The sequence below is a fragment of the Borostomias antarcticus genome (assembly GCF_949987555.1).
Source record: "Borostomias antarcticus genome assembly, chromosome: 8".
NCBI lineage: Eukaryota > Metazoa > Chordata > Actinopteri > Stomiiformes > Stomiidae > Borostomias > Borostomias antarcticus.
In genome coordinates this window covers 27,323,527-27,350,627 of record NC_140241.1, presented here as the reverse complement: position 1 = coordinate 27,350,627, position 27,101 = coordinate 27,323,527, and the positions used below count along the sequence as shown (strand labels likewise).

Below are 27,101 nucleotides of genomic sequence, written 5' to 3'. Positions count from 1 at the left end.
GTTGGGCAACCTCTATTACTATTTCCAATCAATGACCTTGACTTTGACAATGCTACTCCCAACATGTTGAGCTGTTTCACACAAAACCTCATGACACCATAACAACAGAAACCATAAGAACAGAAGGAGTTTGAAGAGACTTACCACAGAAGTTGAAGCTATAGTATCTGTCCATCGAGCTGCCCATCCCAGGCTTCTTATATATCTTGAGAGGAGTACCCGCCAAACACCTACCTAACCTAATTTAGAATGTAATTATGGACTACTCCATACTGGTTGAGGAAATAGATGCGTGGACTTAAGTGCTGACTTCTAATTTTCTAATGTGATAATTGGCTCAGAATTGAATTTCACTTACATCAAGATAATGAGTGAAACAGCTATCAGCTATCAAATTGCAAGCCTTCTCCTAGTGTTAGTTTTTCTGTCACCACTATCTAACAACTGAGACCTATCTTATAGCATATTAATTTCTAATCAGATACAGTGGGCAATGTGTGGTAAGTAAAAAGGAACGACTCAGGCCTTCACCTATAAAAGTTACTGTAACGACACAGGATGAATTGAGCTTGTAATCAAAGTACGCCCACCCCCCTCCACCCCCCATCCCCCCCACACACACACACACACACAAACAGAAAGACATAGTGAGCAAGGTCGGACAGCTTTATACCCTCAACTAGCTCTGACAAAAATAAACAAAATTGATAATGGTGTTACATTGGAGATACAACCATTATTTTGACAAAGCTAGTATGGCTTTGAGGGCATATTCTACTGTAGTAATGGATGTACTGTCAGTGAAGGATGTAGGCTGCTGTAAGCCGGTGAAGAGCCACGGCAGTGGAAGAGTCTAATTTGGGATGCAAGATGACACATGCTGTGATGCGACTCAAAAGAGCGGCCTTATCCTCCTTTGAAACACCAAGGAGAGGCCAGCACAGGGATGATCTTATTCAGAGCTTATATTACAAATAACCCAATGTCAGCAACGTTGGGGAAGGTCAACTAATGTGGTCAAAACACTCCACTATAGACCGGATCTTTGTGCTCGGGCTGATTACCATGAGTAACACAGAATTATCACTACCTGGTCTCAAGCCTTTTCTTCACCCTAGATACTTTTGCATAAATGTGAGATAATGGAATAATGTTGAGGCCAAGGCCAAGCTTGGGTTGATCTCCTGCTTCGACAGCTGCAATGGGTGTGAACACTGGGGGGCTGCAGCTGTTTATTTTCTCTGAGAACTGTACTGTAGATACCAACTATATAACTGTAGAATGAAGCCTGGTAGTTGAGGCAACCGAAATACATTGCTACTGATATTACTGCAGTTCTGATACTGATATTACTGCAGTTTGGCATTCTTTCCTTGCCTGCAGGTCCACATCCTTTTTTCAGTCTTATTAAGTTTATCATATCATAATTTTAGTGGAGTGTCTAGGCTATTTACACTCGGGTGAGACTCTAGCCCGGAGAAGCAACAGGTTTAAAAAAGATATTTGTAGAATAGGCTGCTTTCTCACAACAACAAACAGATATCGCTACTATAGGCTATAAAATGCCACATGAGGATTTTCAACATCCATATTTTCTGCTATAGGCGGATCTTTCATCTAGGCCTGTATTGGAGAAGCGCTCCCCAGAATGCTAGACACACACAAAGTACGTCACACACACGATGTTCCAATAAACACATCGAGTGGTGTTGGACTCCATACAGGCCTGGATGATGCTCAGAATCTACTCTTCTCTCTGGTGGGAGGAACATCACCATTCAATCCCTTCTCTGTGGCCCAGTGGGTGGCTCCATCCTAAAGTATTGCCTGCCTTGGTAGCACTCCCGCTTCGTATCCGGCTAGGACCATTCTCCAGAAGTGGTCAGCCAACATTTGGCTGTGACTCCATCTTTTCCTTTACTATTTTGAAGTGTGCTTATATCAATTATGATTTTTTGTTGTTGTTGCTATTTAGCCAAGGTGACCTATACACACATTCCAAAAGTGTTACACTCCCATGATTCCAGAACAATAACCTTCCAGTGACTTGCACTGTACTGTATGATGTTTTCACTGTAACCTAATCTTTGTCTCACTTACCCAGACAACCTCTTCTGCCAATGATGGGTCTATGAATAGCCACCTCGCCATCTGCCTTAAGCCTCCAATGTGAGTGTGACATATTACATATAGCCTATGGTGTAGTTAAACATTTTTATGACTGCTCATGACAAATTATTTAATACAAATGATGTAATTCAATACGCTGACATGGAAACTGCAAGCATTTGGATTAATGTTACTGTAGGAACTAGAGAATCTTATCTTAAATGATAAAAACCGTGCTGATGAGATTCAAGTATGCATGTTCCCTCTCTCACACACACACACGCACGTGTGTGCAAACACACTTACTGTATGAGCTGTCAGGATAACAGTCTTGCTCGTGGTTTTAGGAGGTAACGTCTTATGCTCAGTGTTCTTTATAGCATTTGTATGTTGCCAGTAAATGTTGAATCTCTTCAGTAAGACAGCAACATCTTCTGGGTGGTATTGGGATTGCAGAGGCAGATAGATGAACGAGGTCTGGAATCAGGGGCATAGGAGTGGGGGGGGGGGCACTGAAACGCTAGTTGGGAGGCATGCTCCGACTTTATTTTATTTTTTAATTTGTTAAAGCGCTTAATTGGTTATTTCTGGTGACTTTAGAGAATATAATATACTAGTGTGGTTCTAAGAAGGCCTTTGCAGTGACAGAAGGAGGAGGGGAGTTACTATGAAAGCAGGGAAGAGATCCTGCTATCTACTGTGCAATCAAACCAAGAAATCCAGGGGAAAATTCAGCAGATGAGGAAAGATGTAAGAATTCAAACCAAGTAGGCCTAATAAAATAAGATAAAGAGATGAACTTTAATAAACATGTGGGCGTTTCAACAGCGAGAATGTATACAGAAAAGATCAGTAAAGAAGAGTAAAACAATAATAATAATAATAATAACAACAACAACAACAACAACAATTGTAATAATACAAATACTACTACAGTGTTTCCCACAGGATTTTGGGCAGCTATGGGGGGTGGACCTCCGAGCCTTTAGGGGGGTCCGGGGGCATGCACCCCCGGGAGAAAATATTTAACAATAAGTTAAATGCATCAATTTGGCGCACTTTGAGAGCTATTTTTTATGAAAGGGGATGGCAAAGAAGTAGTCATACCAGGGTTTCCGTTAGAGAAAATCGGTACCGGTCAATGTGTCCGGGAAGATTAGACTTTTCCAGACAAACTGAAGAAATTCCAGTCATTATATTATGATATAATATTAGGCCTAATATAGGTGTTTGTCGCGGTGATTGGCCGTTGTGTAGCTTATATATGCCATTTATTGTCTCATTTCGCATCTGTATGATTAAATGTGTGATGGGCTGTCATGATTCCATGCGCTAGGCCTATATGTAGGCCTAATTGCACAGCCACAAAAATGGTCACCTTCGAATTGCGACTGTAGGCTAGAACATGAATGTTTATTTCAATTGCATGAATCGGATTTGAGGATGTAGGCTAATTGGTTTGGGATTTGCGACAGTAATATGTGTTTACTAATTTCTTTTTCCAGTTTTAGCCTTAGCCTTTTTTATCAATAAAACATCGTCATTATAACCACGGACATCGCAGTAGGCTATGAGGATGAGGAGGACATAACTGTTGAGAAAAAACTGATAGGCGGGATGGGCTAAATAAAAAAAATGCCACTATGCATATATAACATTTTTAAGAGGTTAGGCAACATCCCTACTTACACAGGGCTTCTCGTAACATTTTAATTTAAGGCCTACGGCTGTGCTGATTGGAATTCATAGGCTATAGCCTAATTTCGGCCTTTTATCAGATAGGCTAAAATAGAACAAAACTCTTTGAAAATAAATATAGCCTACTTAAATAAAGTGTAAGAACTTACAACGTGCATAGGCTAATTTCCATTCGATATTAATAGGCCTATACATTTTCGCCATTTTCGTCTCAAGCTCCGTACTCCGCTTGCTATGGTGGCCCGCTAGCCTAGGCAGGTTTATCTTAAGGACCGAGGTAAAGTTGGTTTCACCTTCGACATTCGTCAGACATTCATATTCTGAATTTTAGGGACCGTGGAGAAAGTACAACTTTAATCAGGAAAAAAAATCAATAACTGCCAATATTGGACAAAGACACCACAAGCCACTTGCAAATTATTCTACTAATCAATATCTATCTATGGCACCTTTTGGTTTTCAGAAAATATTGATTACCAATTTATTGAAAATCAATAAATCAATAAAACCAATAGTTCATGTGGCTCGGATCAATAACTTTGCCAATTTTGGGCACAGACACCTCAAACCCTTTCAGAATTATTCTACTAATCAATATCTGTCTATGACAGCTCTTGGTTTTATTAAATTATTGATTAGCAATTTATTAAAAATCAATAAATCAATTAAACCAATATTGAATATGATTAGGATCAATAACTTTGCCAATTCTGGGCACAGACACCTCAAACCACTTCTGAATTATTCTACTGATCAATATCTATCTCTGACAACTTTTGGTTTTCTGAAAATATTGATTATCAATTCATTAATCAATCAGACAGATATTCAAATTTTTTTTTATCAATAACTTTGCCAATTCTGGGCACAGACACCTCAAACCACTTCTGAATTATTCTACAAATCAATATCTATCTATGAAACCTTTTGGTTTTCTGAAAATATTGATTACCAATTTATTGAAAATCAATAAATCAATAAAACCAATATTTCATGTGGCTCGGATCAGTAACTTTGCCAATTTTTGGCACAGACACCACAAACCACTTCTGAATCATTCTACTAATCAACATCCGGGAGGTTCGGATCTCTGAAGTTCGGATAAGTGGGGTCCTACTGTACATGATGCCTATGGCCCTGAGTAGATTGGGAGGGACATCACTCTGTGTATCGAGTCAAATGCCATTTTGGTTATTACAAAGAAATATTAATATCCCTTTTGACAACGAAGCCTTTCCAATTACTATTCGATAATGTATTGATATTGCTTGGCTTGCTATCTCTCTGCCCTGTATACTGTGACAAGTTACAGTAGGCTATTGACCTTCTAGATAGGCTTATCCATCAATTAGGTAGGCCTATTGAACCTATCAAGATGTGACATTTTTCTGAGCGCTGAACAAATACACAGTCACAATAAGAGTGCACATTTTTTTAATCAATGCTTAGAATTCTACCATGAAGTTCATATTTTATGATACACATGATGTACACAGGAAAACACATTGCACAGGCCCTTGGTTGGCTTATTCGGCTTCTTTGCCCTGGAAGAAGAGGGAGAATTTAATTATTTAACCAGCGATAAGTTGAAGTGACACTGATGAATTACTGTTTGGACATTATAATTCACCATTTGTAGGTTTCATAAAGGCCCCATACCTTTCCAGAGTCACGTGTCTTGGTCCTGAGCTTGTTGACCTGGGACTCAGCAATGTCAGCACGCTCCTCAGCCTCCTCCAGCTCATGCTGAACCTTGCGGAACTTGGACATGTGGCCGTTGGCTTGTTCCTCCTGGGACAGAGGATACATGACGGTATTTAGTGGTTTATTCCAAAATGTGACAACATGAAAGACTTTTCTGATGAAAATGTGTTGTGAGGAGTAAGAATGATTATTTGTTATGTTGAATTCAGAATTCAGCCTACACCTGCAACATCTCAATATTGTGGGATCAATGGGGTATTGGAACCTGGTGTCTTGCACATTAACACTTCTAACCAGGGCTGAAAATTAACACCTGCCACTGGCCAAATGCAGGTAAAATTTCCAATTGGCGTCTAGATTTCGGAAGGCTATCTGAAAAATATATATACTTGGCTGGTAGATTTTTTCATCTACAGTCCCCTTGGCAGGTGACTCACCGTGAGCCAAAAAGTTAATTTTCACCCCTGCTTCTAACTATAATCAAGTTCTTTAACTCACCGATTCCTCAGCCTGTCTCTTGTAGGCCTTCACTTTGAGCTGGAGCTTGTCAACTAGATCCTGAAGTCTGGTCATGTTCTTCTTATCCTCCTCAGTCTGTGGGGAGTAAATCAAGTTGTCAATGTCTGCACTTGAATAGTCACACCTTGCTTGCATGATAAGTTTAGGATCATGAAAAGTACAGTATGGCTGTACTTGTATTTTCTTTTGTATGTGAGATGGCTCAAGTAAGCATTTCATGATACATGGTAAATGACAAATAAAGATCCTTAGTATTTTTCATACCTGGTAAGTGAGTTCCTTAACTCTCCGCTCGTACTTGCGGACTCCCTTAACAGCATCTACGCCTCTTCTCTGTTCTGCCTCTACCTCACCCTCAAGCTCACGCACCTGCACAAAGGAAATGGAAGGTAGTGTATTTTAATTGAGATGGCATACTCCAAGCTTCTAATACCTACAGTTCAAGTGAAATGTATATTCTTGAATGTAATTAATAATCTACATTTTGAAGCAAAAAAACTGTGATTAGCTTACCCTAGACTCCAGTTTCTGGAGCTGCTTCTTGCCACCCTTCATAGCCAGATTCTCAGCCTCATCCAGACGGTGCTGCAGGTCCTTGACTGTGACCTCCAGGTTCTTCTTCATCCTCTCAAGATGAGAACTGGTATCCTGCTCCTTCTTCAGCTCCTCAGCCATCATGGCAGCCTGGCATATTTGAAACAAGGTAGATTAGTCTTTCATTCAATGATTCAATGCATTTAGGTTTGTTGGTGTATCGTCTGTCATAGCCAAGTGGAGTTTTTGTTTACATTTCTTGTAACGCAACAAGTCACATCGAGATGTTCCTCGATCAGCATCACCACAAAGGAGGACTTACATCAGTGATGGCCTTCTTGGCCTTATCCTCTGCATTTCTGGCCTCCTGGACAATATCATCCACCTCCCCCTGCACCTGAACCAGGTCACCTTCCAGCTTCTTCTTGGTGTTTAGAAGGCTAGTGTTCTGGAGGGGGCATAATATATGATTACCTAATAATATCAACAGAAAATTATAATTGCAACATGAGAATAATGGAAATAAGAGACCTCACTAAAAGCAAATTAGTCAAAAATTTGTATAGTAATATTTTGAATTGTCTCAAGTGCTGTCTTGAAACTGTCTTGAGATGACTGTTGTGTTGACCAATACCTGAGAGTACAGCAGACCCAGACGCTCACAGGCATCAACCAGCTCAGTCTCAGCCACCTTACGGCCCTTCTCTGTCTGCTCCAGAGCAGTTCTCAGCTCCTCAATCTCAGCCACCATCAGACCGTTCCTACGTTCCACCATGGCAGCCTGCTCCTTCACGTCCTCTGATCCACGAACAGCATCATCAAGCTGCAGCTGGGCATCCTGGGATTCACATTGACACCGTGGCATTAGAATTTTGCATTGAATTTGAATTAGCATTTGCATTTCTAATAATCATCAATGTCTTAATGTTCCTAAAAATTTTATGTCCTTACCTTGAGCTGTCCCTGCACGTTCCTGAGCTGTTTCTGGGCCTCAGCAGCCTGCCTGTTGGCATGGCTCAGCTGGATCTCCATCTCATTCAGGTCTCCCTCCATCTTCTTCTTCACCCTCAGGGCATCATTCCTGCTCCTGACCTCAGTGTCCAGAGTGCTCTGCATGGAGTCAGTCACCCTCTGGCTGTTCCTCTTGATCTGCTCCATCTCCTCATCCTTCTCTCCCAGCTTCCTGTCCACCTCACCCTTGATTTGATTCAGCTCCAGCTGCACACGAAGAATCTTGGACTCCTCGTGTTCCAGTGTTCCCTAGACAGATACAAAATAGTCATTAGAAACAGTAGCTGATTTCCTCTGTTCCATTTTACAGTACCATTTTTTTCAGGTGATACATTGGGTCAATTTGCTCACCTCCGCCTCTTCCAAGGCAGTCTGGATCTCAGCCTTCTCAGTCTCCACAGTCTTCTTGGCCTTCTCCAGCTCATGGATGCTCTTACCAGTCTCTCCAATTTGCTCAGTCAGATCAGAAATCTCCTCTGTAAGCATAAAAAGGTTAAGTCTCACTCTAGCTTGGTTGATGTTGGTAATAATTCAATAGTAATCATTTCATATCAAAAAGTAATTCCATGTATTCCATATGAAAATGTGGGGCTACTCAAACTCTGCTTTGTAAGTATATATTTGTGTTAAAGGTCAAACAAATTGTTTGCTCACGCTGCAGGTTCTTGTTCTCTCTCTTCAGGGTCTCCAGGCCCTCCAGAGCCTCCTCATAGGAGTTCTTCATCTTGAAGAGCTCTGTGCTGAGAGAGCGAGCCTCCTTCTGAGCTCCTTCCAGCTCAGCCTGGCCCTCCTCAAACTTCATCTTCCACTCTGCCAGAACCTGCAGGGAATTATTGAGATGATCAGTTTTTCCTCCACTACAGTACAGTACAGTATGTTCTATCATCAAACCTTCAGTGTCTTAATTTCAGAGTTTCTGTTTCTTCTCTCTATATTGTACCTTGTCAAAGTTCCTCTGCTTCTTGTCAAGGTTGGCTGCCAGACCGTTGGCCCTCTCCACATCAATCATGAGGTCCTCCACCTCTCCCTGCAGCCTCTGCTTGGTCTTCTCCAGTGAGGCACACTTGGAGTTCACAGCCTCAATCTGCTCCTCAGCCTCCTGCAAACGCTGAGCCAGCTTCTTCCTGTGGTTCAGTAAATAATTTTAGTAGAATTTAGGATCAAATGTGAACATTAACACAGACGTCTTACATGTGTGCCTGAATAGTATATCAATTTAATTTTGGAAATTATTTTGTCAATATCATACTGTAGCACTCACTTGGCCTCCTCAAGCTCCTCAGTGCGCTGGATGGCATCAGTCTCGTACTTGGCCCTCCACTGAGCCACCTCTCCGTTGGCCTTGGACATGGCGCGTTGCAGCTCTGCCTTGGCCTCCTGCTCCTCCTCAAACTGCTCCCTCAGCAGGTCACAGTCATGTCTGGCAGACTGGACACCATGGGCCAGGGCATTCTTAGCCTTAGAGAGAGAGAGAGAGAGAGAGAGTTATGCCCTTTCAATGCAGACTCTTAATAGAAGATGCTGCTCAGTCTATGAATAGGCTTATTTTGTGCTCAGCAAACCCTAGAATCCTTTACCTTGACCTCCTCCTCCATCAGCCTCTTCAGCTCATCCACCTGCTGGGTGAACGCCTGCTTGCCTCTGGTCAGTTGAGACACCAGAGCTTCCTTCTCCTCAAGCTGGCGGCCAAACTCACCTGCAGTGAAACACAATCTACCTTGTAAGTAGTGCTAATATGAATTAGAATTTTCTGCTTCATCTGATTTTGATGTAAACATTGTGTGTTGCAACTTGTCGCTACCGTTTTCAGTCAAGAGCCTAGCTCTCTGTGTGCTGATATCGTTTATCTGGCGGAGACTCTCATCGCTTTTGCTCTTGATCTCACTCAGCTGATCCTCAAGAGTACGGCACATCTTCTCCAGATTGCCCTTTTAGTGAGACACACAGCAGAGGTTAGGCATTAAAACTTATGTAATAATGTACTGCTTTCAAAATCTGAAGTCAATGTAAGTTCATGTCTCAACTCACATTGAGTTCAGACATGAGTTCAGACGGTGGTTTACTTCAAGGACAGGTCCGGTATTTATAAACCATGTTATGAGGTTATTTATCATATTCAATTGCCTATATCAAAGTTTTGATAAATGTTGCACTCTTGAGATACCTGTCGCTGCTAATGCACACAATGGATCAATAGGTGCATTGAAAAACTCCCTCAAAAACAACATGAACTCTAATTTTCTTGTATTTGACTTGTCTTGATCCATTGAGTGTGTTAGCGGCGATGGACCATATCTCAAGAGTGCACCATTTGTCGAAACTTTGATATAGGCCATTGAATATGATCATAAACATGGCTTAAGGAGTAGTAAAGGGGAAATCATGTTTAGCCCTGTTTTAAGGTCACCTTCGTCTTGGCAACAGCCTCCATATTGGAAGAGAGGTCATCGATCTCCATCTTGTACTCGCTCTTCTCCTTCTCCAGCTTTTGCTTGACGCGCTGCAGGTTGTCGATCTGCTCACCGAGCTCAGCCACACTGTCAGCCTGCTTCTTCCTCAGAGCTGCAGCTGTAGCCTCGTGCTGCAGGGTTGACTCCTCAAGATCACGTCTCAGTTTCTGGAACTCAGCCTCACGCTTCTTGTTCATCTCAATCTGAGCAGCAGTGGCTCCTCCGGCCTCCTCCAGCCTCTCACTGATCTCCTCAAGTTCCCTGGAGAGATCAGCCCTCTGCTTCTCCACCTTAGCCCTGGCAGCACGCTCAGCCTCAATCTCCTCCTCCAGCTCCTCAATGCGGGCCTACAACACATTGGGAAAGGATGGGGTTTAGTAGTGCAACCGAGATTGCTGAAGCTATATCTTACCTTAAGTATACTATATCAGTTACCTGAAGTTCCTTGATCTTCTTCTGTAGCTGAGCACCCAAAGACTGCTCATCCTCAATCTTGCTGAGGAGCTGGGAGGTCTCAAAGTCCTGCCTAAGGTGCACAATTACATACGTTGGACAATTTGTTAATGTTGCTCTAGTACTGCTTTGATTATTAAAGATGAAACTGTAATAGATTGTATATGCCTACTTCTTGATCTTCTCTTCAGACTGCTGCTTGTCATTCTCCAGGTCCATTATGGACTCCTGGGCCAGTTTGAGGTCTCCCTCCAGCTTTCTCTTGGTTCTCTCAAGGTCCATGCGGAGCTTCTTCTCTTGCTCCAGAGAACCCTCAAGCTGCACGATAAAACATGTATTTACTTTTCAAAACCAAGAAACTAACAATGAGATCATATACTTCCCCCAGTCTTACTTTTATCAATATTGTGGCATCTTTGCATAAAATGTGTTACTGTCCTACATGCCTCACCATAGTTATTTATTATACATCGACTCCTTAAATCACTGTTGAAACAAAAGTTGTGTGTCTGTACTCACGTCATCCACTTGCTGTTCCAGCTTGGTCTTGGCCTTTGTCAGAGTGTTGACTTTGTCCTCCTCTGCCTGCAGGTCATCCAGTGTCTGCTGGTGGGCCTCTTGCAGGGCTTTCTTCTCCTTGGTGAGCTTGGCAACAGTCTCATCCTGAGATGCCATCTCCTCTGTCAGGTTCTTAACCTGAATATATCCATGAGAAAATATATATTGTGTTACTTTCAACAAATGGAGATTTATTGTTCTTTTTCTGCTCAGCTATTGTTTCTCAAAACCTCTGTTGAGAACCCTGACCTTGTTTTCAGTGGCATGTTTCTCCTTCTCCACTTTGGCCAGGGTGAGCTCCAGATCATCAATATCTTTCTTCAGCTCAGAGCACTCATCCTCCAGCTTCCTCTTCTTTGCAGTCAGCTCAGCATTCATCTCCTCCTCATCCTCCAGCCTCTCGCTTGTCTCTTTGAGTTTGGCCTCCAGCTGGATCTTGCTCTTGATCAGACCCTCACACCTCTCCTCAGCATCATTCAGATTGTCTGATTCCTGGTTTCACAATAGGAGAACAATCAGCTTTAGTTCTATGCAGAATCCTTAGTGGATTTACAATGTTATTTGTACAGGGACAGTACATATTAATCAACAGCACACCTTAAAAACATGACTCTAAATATGTCAGTATTAGCTTAAAGCTCATTTTCAACTATTATTACCGTATTACCACCACCAAGATTCAGATTTTTTTTTTCTGATTCCTGGTTTCACAATAGGAGAGCAATCAGCTTTAGTCTTGAGTCCTTACTGTATTACCACCACCAAGATTCTGATTCTTACTGAATATTTGAACTGAGCCTGTGTGGTGCATTGTTTGTATACACTGCACAGACCTATAAAACAGCACCTATACAAAATACTTTTTATGAAGCCATACAGTACCTCCCAATTCTTTGTTTGAATATGTACAGTAGGTTTCATCTCAAAACACTCAACATCAGCAGTAATCTGAACAAACTAAAAGTGGTCTTTAAGATTGTACTATGTGCATTTTTGTGTCATTTTACAACTGTTCTACTTTCTTTATACATACAGATGCAACTTGGAGCGTCAGATCATTTTTCTCCTGCAGCAAGGACACCATCTTCTCCTCCAGCTCCTTCTTGCGAGCCTCAGTTTTGGTCAGGGTAGCTTTGCACTTCTCAAAGTCCTCCTTCATGTTGGCCAGCTCTTTCTCAGTCTCAGCACTCTTCAACAGAGGCTTGATCTTGTAGTACACCTTCATCCATGGCCAATGTTTGACATTCATGAATGAGCGGACGTTGTACTGGATGGTGAAGACGGCATCTCTGATAATAGAATGTGTAGTGAGCTTTATGCTGGCAAAATCATTTCTACAGCAATGACATGATTGACATGTAACACTTTCGTCTGATCCTTTGCACTACCAGGAAAAATGACAATTCCTACTCTCCCTCACCTCTGCGCCGTCATTGCCACAAACTCCCTCCTCATGAGGTATCCACGGCATAGAGCCTGCATCATGGAGACCAGAGAAGCCAGCTTCTCATCTCTCAGCTCCTCCAGCGCACCCAGGAGACCAGCTTTGAAGAACACCTGGGTTAAGGTAAGATAAGGGGTAATGTGAGACACCCAATAGAGAAGAAATGAGTAGCAAATACGTTTTTTTGCTTAGAGTTGGTGTATTTGTCTACTGACCTTGGTGTGTCCAAACTTGTACTGCTCGTGATCCACATCAATTGACCCAAGCAGCTTCTCAGAAGCCTTCTTGTTGTCAATGAACTGGCCCTCAGGGATGACACTGGCATTCAGTACTTTGTACCTGTATAATGAGAAATGATTAGCATATTGTTGTAGGCCTTTGTCTGTAATGTTGCATGAAATAGGTATGTTGTGCTGTAGTAAAGGTTGCTTAACATGATATATATACATAATAGTCAGAGAGTGTAATCTCTGGAGTACCTCTGCTTGAAGTCAGCATACGGGATTCTGCTGGGGAAGCCCTTCCTGCAGATCCTGATACCCTCCAGCACACCGTTACACCTCAGCTGGTGGATAACCAGGAAGTTCTCCATCAGACCTGAAAACATGCGGTATTAGTTAAATACTAATTACAGTATCTATCTATCTATCTATCAAATGTATCTCTATAAATATATTGTAATGAACGGGGGGTAGGAATGCCCTGAGTTGGATTTTAACTCTGGTCTCACGCTCCTCAAGCGGGCCTTGTTACCAACAACGACAAGAGGGCTAACCCACTGGCGCTGCTACCAATGGGTTTTATGAGGTGGGAATGCTACTATACTGTAGGATGGCGACACTGCTGAAATTACTACAGTCATTAAATCTTATAACCGACCAAAATATAATCCATATTATTTGAATACCTGGAGTCTTGGACTCATTGGGGATCAGACAGCGCACAAAGTGAGGATGAGTGCTCCTCAGATTGGTCATCAGCTTGCCCAAGTTCTCCTGTATCGGGGAGACAGCAATATTTTTTAGAGGTAAGTGATGAACCTGGATCATGTTCATTAGAAGAAATACAATATAATAAACTCACTCTGAACTGGGAGGACACAGTCTGCATAGAGCCTCCCTTCTTCTTGCCTCCTTTCTTGGCTCCAGCATCTGTAATGGATTAGTTAGAGGAGTGATAAACTATGTCATTCTTAATGTTGGCATGTCGTGTTTAGACACCTTACAACCTATATGTATTATGGAAATTGTGAGTACACTGAGCTGCAAGGAATGCAAGAAGCATCTCCGTCATATTGATGATATTGATATTACCTTCAGCTGGGGCAGCAACATAAAGGACTGCCAGCAGTTTAACTGTGGACTTCTGGTAGAGCCCCAACACAGATTCGTTCAGGGGGTCCTTGTTCTTGTCCAGCCAGCCACAGATGTTGTAGTCCACAGTGCCGGCATAGTGCACCAGGGAGAAGTGGGCCTCGGCTTTGCCTTTGGCGGGCTTGGGCTTCTGGAAAGCTTGATTCTTTCCCATATGCTGGTCATACAGCTTGTTCTTGAAGGAAGTGTCTGAGGCCTTAGGGAACATGCACTCCTCTTCAAGGATGGAGAAGATGCCCATGGGCTTGTCAGGAAGGAAACACGTGATTAGTATATTTGCATATTTGTCTCATCATTCTTGACAAAACTCATCAGAATCTTGTATTCTACCGGCTCCATTGAACTGTGTTGTGGTGGTTTATTACCTCCACCCCAGCGACAGCACAGGGTGAGAAGTTATGTTTTTCGTGGTGTGTTTTTGTTTGGTCGTTTGTTCGTCTGTTAGCAGGATTACGCAAAAACTATGAGACTGATTTTCACGAAACTCAGTGGAAGGGTGTAGCATGCGCCAACTTAGAACCCATTTCATTTTTGAGCGGATCTGTATCACAGTCTACGGGCCGCCAAAACACGTACAGCCTTTCACCGCCATTCAAGAAAGGAAACACATTAGTACATTTGTCTTATGAATAAATTCTGATTCATTGTTGACAACAGCCACCAGAATCTTGTATTCTACTAGCTCTATTGAACCATGCTGTGGTGGTCTATATTATATAGTGATCAGTTTATAGTGTAGTGAAGTGCTCTCAAACTGCCTACCTTCTCAATAAGCTCAATACAGGCGGCCAAGTCCATGCCGAAGTCAATGAACGCCCAGACGATGCCTTCCTTCTTGTACTCCTCTTGCTCCAGGACAAACATGGTGTGGTTGAAGAACTGTTGCAGTTTCTCGTTGGTGAAGTTGATGCACAGCTGCTCCATGCTGTTGTACTGTTGAGAACAATTTTGATAATGTTCATCTATTGTCACTGAGTATTATAACCACAAACCTGTATATTTTGTGATGATCTAATACTTACATCAAAGATCTCAAATCCAGCAATGTCGAGCACACCAATGAAGAAGTTTCTTGCTTGCTTGGTGTCCAACATCTGGTTGATATGGATGACCATCCACAAGAACATCCTCTCATAGATGGACTTGGCCAGAGCGCTCACGGAGTTACTCACCTGTGTGTCATCAATCAAGTTGGCATTACATGTTAGATATTGATATGACTCTCTAGTCAGTTATCAATCCTTCCACATACACAAATGAGAATTAATGTTGGACAAATGGTTGAATGCCCTTACCTGAGGCACAGTCTGACCCTTGGTCACAAACTCATTGCCGACCTTCACTCTGGGGTAACACAGAGCTTTCAGCATGTCAGCTGAGTTCAGACCCAGAAGGTATCCAATTTTATCAGCCACTGTGGAAATAGGACAGAAGGATCAGTAACAGGACTTGTTGCTTCCAATGTCACACACATAGTGACAACTTTGCTATTTTATTAAATTAAGAAAATGAGATGGGACAAAGTAGAATGCAAAAGAAAATGTCTTTCTAAGTCTGTCTATTTTTGAGTATGTGCTCACCCTCTGTGCCATCTGGCTCAGCCTGCTCCTCACGCTGCTTCTGCTTGAAATGCATGTTTCCGTGGTGCATGACAGCACCAGTCAGCTTGTAGATACCCATCTTCTGGTCATTGTTGAAACCCAGGATGTCAATGGCTTCCTGATTTTTTTCAAAACATGGTTTTCAAAGATTAGAATTCCCATCAACGATTTGTGTAAACACTGTAGTTGCATTTTGTGTGTGGTTGTCATCAAGTATAATGAAACTGCACTTATTAGTTCTTTGTTCAAAATATATAATCATTCCTTTGTTGGTTTGTATAATAATATTGTACTGTAAAATGTAGTACTTCATTCAAAAGCAATTAGTAGACTGTACTGTATCTCCACTGAAATCACTCAAAATCTTCTTAATAGTCTTTAAAATGTAAGTCTCACCCAACTTAAGCCCTATCTTTAGTTCAACCATTTGTTTGACTCACATCAGTGGCAACCAGCTCTTCCTTGTCATCGATACTGGCCACAGTGATCTGACCCTGGCTGATCATGGGGTAGTCATAGGGGTTGGTGGTGATGAGACACATCTCTGTGGAAACACATTGTTATTAAAACTCTCATTCCTTTTTTTCCTATGTGATATAGTTTAGGTGTATTTTGTAGTTCAGTGTGTTCCAAATTACTTTCAAAATTATGTCAGAAATTAAGATTTGGCTTCTAGCTTATAGGTTCCCCATGTGTGGGCGCCATTGTATGTATATACTGTACAGTACAACATTGACTTGTTTCTTCAACTAACCAGACTAATGTCTCTGCTTTATCTTACCAACAATATCAGGCTTGTGGTTGGTCATCATCTGGTAGAAGATGTGGTAGCCTCTCTCATCGGGCAGCTGGAAGGACACTCTGGATTTCTCCAGCAGATCTTACAAAGGGCAGTGGAGAAATATCAGTATGTGGTCTCCTATACAGAATGTATCAAGGCTAAATGCAGTATAAACATTGAGAAATTGTATATCCAACTTACAGGTCTCAATATCAGCACTAGCCAGTTTGCCAGTTGTGGCAAAGTGAATCCTGATGAATTTACCCTAAAGAAGCGCATGAAGGTAAAAATTGTAATAGATGCGGTATAATCTAATAGCAGGTAGACACTGCAGTTGTTTCCCTGATACTTACAAAACGAGATGAGTTGTCATTCCTCACTGTCTTGGCATTACCATAAGCCTCCAGAAGAGGGTTGGCTGCAATGATCTGATCCTCAAGAGAGCCCTTTGAGAGGCAAAGGCAACATGATCAGAAATACAAAGTCATGTCAATTCACTTCCACACTCATTGATTATTAAGTAGTTAAATGGAAATCATAATTATCTCAGAGTGAATCTCATTTTTGCGTCATCAATCAATTCTAATAACCTACCTGTATTTTGCCGGGTGTTGCATCCTTCTTCTTATCTCCTCCAGCCACTGCAATTGTTGCAAAGTACTGGATGACACGCTTGGTGTTGACAGTCTTTCCAGCACCGGATTCTCCACTGGTTAACATACAGATTTTATTAAAATCATAATTGACTTACCAACTCTCAAACATACAAATGTACGATATTGTCAACAAACCAATCCATAATCCAGTTTGATAAAGAACTTACGTAATGAGGACAGACTGGTTCTCCCTATCTGCAAGCAAAACAAACAAATCATGGTCGTACTGTACTCACGAGTATTTGATAAAAAATTAGAAATGATGCATGTAGGCTACGTAATGCCTTTCACTAAGGTGCAAAATAATAGACGTTTTAAGATTGATTTCTTTCCTGTTAAGACTTTTTCTATGAGGAGTTCATATATATTGTACATTAATCTTTACATTAATTAAACTTTGATTAAAATATGTTATGAATTGCGTGTTTTTTCCCCTGTTCCTTTTCCTCTCTGAAGCCCCAATCAATGTATGTATCTATTCATCCATACTGTCCCATGTAAAGTGTGAGTTTTCTTACCAGTCAACATGTTCTGATAGGCGTTGTCAGAGACAGAGAAGATGTGAGGTGGTGCCTCCATACGCTTCTTTCCTCTGTATGCATTCACAACCTCCTGGTCGTACACGGGGAGCCACTTGTAGGGGTTCACCGTGGCACAGAACAGCCCGGAGTAGGTCTGGATTCAAAAGGTCATCAGGATTGGTTTCAGCAACGTTCTGTTGTTACTAGTACAGTATATGTGTATAAGAATTGGAGTGTTTGATGGTGTCTTGTGTTTGTAAGGCCTATATGAAGGTCTCTTACATAGATCATCCATGCTGCATAACGCTCTTTGAGGTTATACAGGACAGAAGCTTCATTGAGGTAGGTCATCATGGCCATGTCCTCAATCTTGTCGAACTTGGGGGGGTTCATCTGACAGACATCGTCTTCTTTGAAGTCTTTAGTCTGAAAAGGTCAGCGACAGAGATCAACACTCAGACCAACTGGACATGACTAAATGTTTATGGCTCAGAAGGGTTGAGATATAATCATTCATTGTCATCCCTAAATGCTTCACAAGTACAGCATCTTGTTTTATAGATGTACACTGTGGCCGGATGTACAATATGTACACTCTAGGAAGACTATTTGATGACTATTTGAAGACTAATTGTTTTGGATCATGTTTTTGGATATACTTCACACTGTTTTCTGTAACAAATAATGTATCAATTGCATAGCATGAAGAAATCTAGAAAATATCTTCTCTGGGTCTTGACGTGAAAAATCTGCAATAAGCATAATTTCTCCTCACTAGCATACAGGTTTCTTACTGAAATACCAAATCAACTTTACTGTCTTACACTTACCTCTTCAGTGTCAAGGATTTTGACAGTGACCTTTGCTCCGTCCTTGCTGAGGATAGTACCCTTAAGGTACAGCTCCTTAACATCCGTAACATAGCAGGCAGCCTTGGCATCAAAGGGCTTGCTCTGGGCCTCAATCCTCTCCCTCTCAGGCTTACGGAGGTAAATGGCGGCCTTGCCATAAATGGCCATCTCTGCGTCCGTACTCATGGTGGCAGCTCACTGAGGAAGATGGGACACGCTTTAAACCTCCAGTTCCGTCTTGTCAGACCAATTATCTCAAGAAGATTTAGATCTGTTTTGCATGCAGCTGTACAGTAGTTTTGATACTCATAGATTATTAGAAATCTCACTAATGGGAGAGTGGCCTAACCCATTGACACTGCCATTGAAAGAGATTTGGGAGAAGATTTAAATAATTTCTTACTGTACCTTCTTTCCACCTCTCAGATGAAATTCTGTAAAACATGAGGTTGTCATGATTACATTAAGTAGGTCTGTAAAATGCTTATCTATCACCATTTTATTAAAACAGCAAATCTCAAGTTTGAAGTTGACAAGAATGCTTTACTTGCACGGAAGATTATAAAGTAATATTACTGTATGCAAGGCATTTTATATATAATATTCAGAACATAACTCAAACAGCATAAAAACACAGTTTAGGAGTGTGAGGGAATAGAGTCTTACCTCAGAGGTTAAAGCTACCAGTCCATAGATGCTGTGGTCTCTGTCTCCTTATATATGGTTGAGAGTGCCAGCCCAGCAGAAGTTAATTATGGCTCCATCTAGTCAAGCCAATGGAGACACTTCACTGCTGTCTCCCGTTTCTGGGATCTTCTCTTCCATAGGGCTGTCTCTGAATCAAATGTCACTGACAAGAATTGTCAGATTGCAACTGTAAATGTTATACCAGGACTATCAAAATGTCCAATTGTTAGAAGTTTAAAATTAGCTTCTAGAGCTGACTACATTCAGCATTACAGTGTATATTACATTACAGTTCCTTTACCAAAACTTACTGACGTATTCCCTTTTCAATGGAAGTAGGTACAGTAGCTTTTCTTGTTAATACCGCCCCATGTGGATTTTTAATTTCTTGTTTTTCATTGTCAATATTGTTCTGTGCTACAGTAACATCTTTACTGGCCTCATATATTTTGAACTTAATAGAATAATAGAATAAACAATAGAACTACAACTATTTATTGGAAGCGTCTCCTCACATGAGCCTTGAGCGAGGAAGCATAACTCTTCCAAACTTTACGACGGGTTCTTGGACTAGGGTCAAATGTCTACGCACTCAGCTGTCTCCAATAAAATCAATGCATAATTCACATATAATAGTTATGATAAACAGATTATTTCTTGTCAGCAGCTATTATGAGTTTATCTGTTCTACAGCATAGCAACTGAGCCAAAGAACAACTTGGACCATGTTGATTATTAACGAGAGGATATGATGGCATTAAGGATATGTTAACCACGGGGGACACGTCTCACATCTGACAGTCTGAAGCAAGTGAGACATTAAAACTGTCAGGCAAGGGCCCAGTACACATACGACATAGCTACTGTAGCTAAATGCTTAAGCTCCTCTAATTGAAAGTGTTCACAGCTGACACCCAATGGTCTAGTATACTGTACATTCAATGATCTAGAGTTGCAATCCTACTTTCACTGCCAGAATGGGTTTGGCTGAGGAAGCCTGGTTATGTTCCAGGATCAAGTCTGTTGACATGATTTATATTAAAGTGTTATGTGGGATATGTTGTGTCACATTCAGTGGCATGGAGCTACAACACAACACTGCACTCTCAGCAATGTGAGGAGAGAGAGGCATTGCTAATATGGCACTGCTCACATTACACTGCTACCCTGTACTATTCTCCACTGTTCTGTGTAGCTCTTCCTTTTCAGCAGACTTCCCAATCTAGTTTCTGTCAAGCAGTTGTTGTTTTTTTTTTAGGAGTTTCGATACCCAACACTCTAAATTACGGGCATAGACAGAAATGTTGGTCAGAAATACATGTAGCCATCACAGCACAATCTGGTAAGAGGAGCACATTGTGACCATCGATAACTTGAGCTGGGTGCCAGAGGTTATGGCCTTATAGGGATATAACGTTTTTAAGGCGTTTAAAGAGTGCAGATCATTTCATGGATGGGACCACACATTACTAATGAGATCTTAAAATAAATTACTAGAATATTCTGTAAAAAATACACATTGTAACTGTGTAAGCTTCCAAGCTTTACGATGTGTTCTTGAGCCGGGGTCAAAAGGTTTCCACACTCAGCTGTGTCTAATAAAATCAGTGCATAATTCACATATAGTTATGTTATGATAAACAGATTCTTTCTTGTCAGCAGCTATTATTTATCTGTCCTACAGCATGGCAACTGAGCCAGAGAACAACTTAGACCATGTTGATTATATATGAGAGGATATGATGGCATTAAGGATATGTTAACGACGAGAGACACGTCTCACATCTGACAGCTCCTCTGATTGAAAGTGTCCACAGCTGAAACACCCAGTGGTCTAGTATACATTCGGTGATCTAGAGTTGCAATCCTACTTTCACTGCCAGCATGGGTTTGGCTGAGGAAGCCCAGTTGTGTGCCAGGAACAAGTCTGTTGACATAATACTTACTGTAAGTGTTATGTGGGATACTGTATGTTGTCACATTAAGTGGCATGGATCTGCAGCACAGCCCTGTATACTCTACCTGTGGAGAAACCCATTTAGACCTAGTGTTTCAGATCACATATCTCAGTGACAACAAGTCTATAACTACATAACATTCCTTATTACTGTACATGGCGTTCAAGCAAGTACGAGACAAGGTCTCAGGATTGGTTGGTTGAGTCATCAAAAGACTGCCTTTAGTTATGGTGCTCCTAGACCATGCAGATGTTATATTGTTTTTGTATTGTTTTATACTGTTTATTGCTATGAATGCATGCTATGTAACCAGGGCACCATTGTAAATGAGACATTGGTCTCAATGCGCTCCCCTGGCTAAATAAAGGTAAAATAAAAAAAATTATAAATAAATCTACTCAGTATGTGTAAGGAGAGGCATTGCTAATATGATCACATTACACTGCTCTGTGTAGCTCTTTCTGTTTCAGCAGACTTCCCAAACTGTAGTTTCTGTCAAACAATTATTTTTTAATATGAATATTTTAGCCATCACAGCACAATCTGGTAAGAGGAGCACATTGTGACCATCGATAACTTGATCTGCCCTCTGAGCTGGGTGCCAGAGGTTAGGGCCTTATAGCGATATAACGTTTCTAAGGCGTTTAAAGAGTGCAGTTCATTTCATGTAGGCCTAAGGAGCCACACGTGATTAATGAGATCTTTAAATAATAAATTACTAGAATGTAACACACTTTGTTAAATGTGTTAAGAAAAAGTTCTTTCATGGAATTAACTTTGGAATTCTGTTGACATCCTATGAATTAGAGTAGCTGTAAAGGAGGTAAGCAAGCTGTTGTAGTGACCTAACGTAACTTGACTCCCAGCAGCAGCTGCTGCCTCAGTGTTACTCTGTTGATACCATGTTTATCACTCAAGTGAGAGTTACAGCCTGACTGTAATGTATATCCTTAGAGATCTGAATAATCAAACTGATCCCCATCAACAATGTTGCTTGTCTGTTGGAAGCCTATGACCATGTTGCTTTACATATTATATGACCCCTTTGTAACTGAATCTTAGGGCCTCTGGTCCTTTCCTGCCACAAGGGTATATTTAGGCTATATATGCACCCCGCCATGTGCTTTAAGACATCACTATGTGTGTGGCATAGTGGACATACTAGCAGTGTGTAGTAAAATGCTTGAAATACTGAATGACATGATTTAATAGGTTATGACAAGCCCCCATAAATTTTATTATTACCTTATCTTTTCATTAACCAAAATGTTTATTTGAGCATTTACCTTATGCCATTTTGTTTTATTATCCTGAGAGACATCATAAGACAGCTTTGTCTGACTGGGTGGTAATTTTGAAAAGATCATGATGGTATCAAGACATTCTAAGGGCGCTTTCACACCTAAAGGTCTAGACCAAGGTCCGAACCAGAATCCTGTTTGGCGCTTTCACATTTGTTATTTTTTATTGATTAGTTCCATAACTTTCGCTTTCACACCAGTGGAGCAAAGGATTTTTGGTGGCAGACCTACATTACTGTATGTCGTCATCGCTTGCATGGGGGTGCGTCTCCCTATACTTGACACTGATTGGTTTGTGGATGCACGCGCGTCTGTTTGATCCGAAAGTGCGAACCTTTGATTTCACATTAGGCAGCAGCGAACCTTGGTTCCAGCCGAGACCACCTCTTGAGGTCGGACCAAAGACTGAGTCTTTGATCCGCGCACCGTGGTCCAGGAAGTTTCACACCTGTCAATTTGGTTCGGATCAAACTGGAAAGTCTGAAAGTCCGGACAAAACAACGTAGGTGTGAAAGGGTCCTAAGAAGACCATGGTGTGCTAAAAATGACCAATAGATCAGCACAATGGTCCTCACACTGGCAAAGAGTACACACACACACACACACACACACACACACACACACAGGATGTCACAGCCCTCTCCTCATCCATGAGTAAGATTTAAAGGTGTAGTGAAGGGAAAATCATGTTTAGCCTTGTTTTAATGTTACTTATGATCATATACAATGGTTCAGATCAAAAAGTTGACAAAACTAGCACTTTTGAGAAAGTCTGATAATTGCTCTACCACCGTTTTACCTCCGTCATACAATGGATGTGGGTGGACACCGTGAAATATCATTCAAAAAACATGTTAAACTCAATTTAAAAGACAAGAAACTCACCAAGGTGTAAGTTGGCATTCTGACATATAATTCGCAATAAAGTAAGATTCTAGTTCATCTGGAAAGGCTTTTTTAAATATTTAGCATAGAACTATTTAGTCGCAGCACATACGTGTGTAAACCTCCGCTTGAACTGATTCCGATCTCGTGCAATGCCTTGATCTCGCGGTAGGCAACGTCCGTGGATTCCGGCTCAGCTTCCTTCCTTGAAAAGCAAGCCGCAGCAACAATACAAGCTTGTGCGAAGCATTTGTGTGGGATCTAAAGCGAAAGAGTAGCGTGAGCAGTGAGCAAACTAGCTACTAGTCTAGCTAACATAAACAATAACAATAGCTACCGTAAGTAGTTCCGCTTCCTGAATCCCCTCTGCGGATTTCATAAGATGATCAATTAAACCCTACAGGATTCATACCTTGCGGCGAATTTGATGTCAGAACACCAACGGACACCAATTGCCCCCTCGGTGAGCTTCTTGTCTTTGAAATCGAGAGATTAACATGTTTTTTTAATGATTTTTCACGGTGCCCACCCACTTGTATGACTTAAACAGTGGTAGAGCAATTATCAGACTTTCTCAAAAGTGCTAGTTTTGTCAACATTTTGATCTGAACCATTGTATATGATCATAAGTAACCTTAAAACAGGGCTAAACATGATTTTCCCTTTACTACTCCTTTAATGTCAGTTTGTTTTGGAGGTAGTTCAGGCTCCTCCGATTTCTTGGCCAGAGCTCTTCGGGGCACCTCTATTTACATCGAAGTCAGACGCAAAGCAACATACAAAAGTACATTTGACTAAAGTAAGTGAACCAACTGTACATCCCAGGTCATCATCAGTAAAGCATTCTATAAGAACAAGTGACATCAGCAGTTACAGTGCTCATACACATAAACTGTACATGATGTGAGGGTTGGGGGTTGGGCTTGGCTAGTTTATCTATTGTATTGTAATATTGTATTGTAATAGTTTCTTTGTTACCTTTTGATGCTGTAACAGTGCAATTTCCCCCTGGGGTCAACACGGTACTACTGTACTAATACTTAATAATTTAGCTCATGCAGCTTCTTATTATTCCACCAATGCTCTTATAGACCAGTGCTCATTATTTTACCATGGACATCAATGTTTTACTCATATAAAAAACTTGAGAATTGGGGCTTTTTTATTCCTACTGTATTTGCCCTGTTGACAGAGAACAGTCAACGTTTCAAGTAAACAAAAACTTTGGTTATAAGGTGAAATTTGTCCTGACAACACTTCAAAAGTGGAAATATTTATATTGCCTGGTGGATAGCAATTCTAGACTTATTATATTATATGAATAAATATTAATTCGGTCTGCTGTCAACCTTGACTATAGCCAATGTTATACATTGTGAGTGCAGAATAATGTGTGTGAGCATAATCAAGTTAATTTCCTGACTGACTTGTTCAAGAGTGAGCCGTAAACAACTGTGTAAGCTTTAAAAATATTAGCATGCATACAGATATATATGGTTTTGATGAGTAATTAGTTGTTTATAATTATGCATGAGTTAGAATTTGAGTGACAGGTCATTTTGACAACAGTTCTCCTGTAAGTGAAGAGTATTTCTCATTTTAGTAGCTGACAACTCACTAGTGTGACCTTGTTGTCTGGTTCAATGATCCTACAGTACGTGACACCTGGGCCCCATACTACGAAGCTCGTTCAACATATCCAGGATAACTTACTAGCTCATCAAATGTTTTTTATGCTCCACTCGTGGCCAGGTATCTCATGGAAAAAAGATTTAAAATCTCAATGAGCTAGTAGCTGGTTGAATAAAGGCTAAATAAAAATAAAATAAGTAAATTAAATTGACTTTTGGGAAACTTAGAAGTAGTTTGTCATTCTTCCTATGCGAAACTGAATGTGACACAAATCTTAGATTTACTCCTAAAGGGGCAGTGAGATTCAAATTAAGGTGGGCGTAACCTATTCACAAAGGGAGTAAATCTTACAACTTGGTTTCTGTCACAGGGTCGTCTTGAAGCATGTGTGTGCTTGTGCCTTTCATTCCTTATCTGTACTTGAGGAGGGCTTGGGTCGGTCTTTAAATTGATGCTGCAGTAAATCAAACTACACAACTACAGAAGCTTGGTCAGTGTCGGGTCTGTAGATCTTCATGAGGCCAAAATAGGGTGCAGTAAATTCTGATGTACTGTACATGATATCTTTTTTCCATATCCATTTCACAACAAACCTCATCTGTGACGGTTCTGCAGCAGCACAGAAAGGCACATACTGTATGACATAATTGTATATTGTATGTTTTAAGGGAACAGTTTTAAGTGTACAGTATTTATGAAACAGTAATGACAACCATAGAATGGCATCCAGCATGATCTCAACCTTTGTCCCTCTGAAAAGTGTCTTAATACTTAGACAAAACTGGTGTAGATTAAACAAGGGCTGTTTACCTCCCAGCTCTTGGCCATGTGAGTGTTGAACTGGGACTCTGGTACTCTGTTTCCAAGCATCATGCATTAAAATATTTATCTGCCCATGCCGTGTCAGGTGGATCTGACTTTTTATTAAAATCTTTCTATACATTCTAAATCAAACCTAATCTGTGACTGTTGTGCAGCAGCAAGCTCCACATACTGTAGCCTACAGGAGACCAACTGTATTTGACCTGGCCTGACAGTAAAAACTATTCCATTCTCACATCTGCCATCTGGATTGATGTTTTTTATGATACAGATCAATCTCATTGTAGTATTTTACATTATAGTAAATCCAAAGATACACACTTGAAATTTCAGCTTTCAGTGCTGCATCTTGTTGCAGTGTAGGGGAGGGGGTTGTTAAGATTGCCCAAAGGGATTATGTAAATTAAATTAGCCTTTAGGTGTAATAACTATTAATTGACCAATGGAAATTTGGAAGTATATTTCTGACATTGATATTGTCCCAAAGTGTGTCTGATTTTGTGATTTAAAGTACTTAATGAATCAAAAGTCATCACAAGTGAACTGTACAAACTTTATTAAATCATGATAAACATTTTACAATGAAAGTCATATTTTATGAAACATAGAAAAATGTTGGCAGAGACTAGGGCTTGTTTATTCCTCTTTACCCTGTTGAGAGAGAGAGAAAGAGAGAGGTCAATGATTTTGAGCAACTTATCAAATAAAAAATGGACCCTTTAAAGCAAAGGGGACAAGTTGCTAGTATTTATAAATATGAAACAGTATGATTTCAAAAGAACAGTTCTATTTAAAATGTGCTATAAAACATTAATGATGTCATAGTGACAGCCAGCATGGTCTCAATCTGTGTTCCCCTGAAAAATATCACTCCATCCGTTCCGTTAAATAAAGGTTAAATAAAATAGAATGGAAAAAAGTGTCTTGATGATGTTACACTTAGACAATACTGAAAATAAACAAGGGCTGCTTACCTTTCCAGAGTCACGTGTCTTGGCCCTGAGCTTGTTGACCTGGGACTCAGAAATGTCAGCACGCTCCTCAGCCTCCTCCAGCTCATGCTGAACCTTGCGGAACTTGGACATGTGGGCGTTGGCTTGTTCCTCCTGAGAGAGGGGATAGATTAAAGTAAAATGTTGTTTTTTTTTTCAGGCAAATATAAATGTTCAGTCAACAACACATTTTATTAATTTGCTAAATAAAAGCATGAATCAGACTTTCTTATATAGCTGTACTCACCGCTTCCTCAGCCTGTCTCTTGTAGGCCTTCACTTTGAGCTGCAGTTTGTCAACCAGATCCTGAAGTCTGCCAACATTCTTCTTGTCCTCCTCAGTCTGTAGGAACATATCAATATACATTAGGACACAATGTACTTTAAAACACCTATCTGAGAAAGTCAGAGTGATACTGAAGATTAGAGATTTTACCTGGTAGGTGAGTTCTTTGACTCTGCGCTCGTACTTGCGGACTCCCTTAATAGCATCTCCACCTCTCCTCTGCTCAGCCTCCACCTCACCCTCAAGCTCACGCACCTTTAAAAGAACAGTTGTAG

General features: G+C 40.9%; 1 protein-coding gene across 1 annotated transcript; it reads right to left on the bottom strand.

The window, feature by feature from the left end:
• Nucleotides 1–5,333: 5,333 nt before the first annotated feature.
• LOC311312265 (myosin heavy chain, fast skeletal muscle-like) lies at nucleotides 5,334–18,449 on the bottom strand (the record flags this gene model as incomplete). Its single annotated transcript, XM_084442158.1, has 39 exons — nucleotides 5,334–5,351; nucleotides 5,467–5,598; nucleotides 6,010–6,105; nucleotides 6,295–6,399; nucleotides 6,544–6,714; nucleotides 6,887–7,012; nucleotides 7,199–7,402; nucleotides 7,516–7,824; nucleotides 7,927–8,051; nucleotides 8,230–8,395; nucleotides 8,516–8,699; nucleotides 8,837–9,033; nucleotides 9,153–9,271; nucleotides 9,377–9,503; nucleotides 9,983–10,372; nucleotides 10,461–10,551; nucleotides 10,651–10,796; nucleotides 10,998–11,174; nucleotides 11,286–11,528; nucleotides 12,070–12,325; nucleotides 12,457–12,593; nucleotides 12,696–12,819; nucleotides 12,960–13,077; nucleotides 13,388–13,475; nucleotides 13,564–13,631; nucleotides 13,794–14,097; nucleotides 14,616–14,786; nucleotides 14,876–15,025; nucleotides 15,149–15,267; nucleotides 15,434–15,572; nucleotides 15,895–15,998; nucleotides 16,236–16,334; nucleotides 16,437–16,500; nucleotides 16,589–16,681; nucleotides 16,830–16,944; nucleotides 17,059–17,086; nucleotides 17,410–17,566; nucleotides 17,695–17,838; nucleotides 18,243–18,449. The coding sequence occupies 39 exons, from the start codon at nucleotides 18,447–18,449 to the stop codon at nucleotides 5,334–5,336; spliced, it is 5,811 nt and encodes a 1,936-aa protein (XP_084298284.1).
• Nucleotides 18,450–27,101: the final 8,652 nt, after the last annotated feature.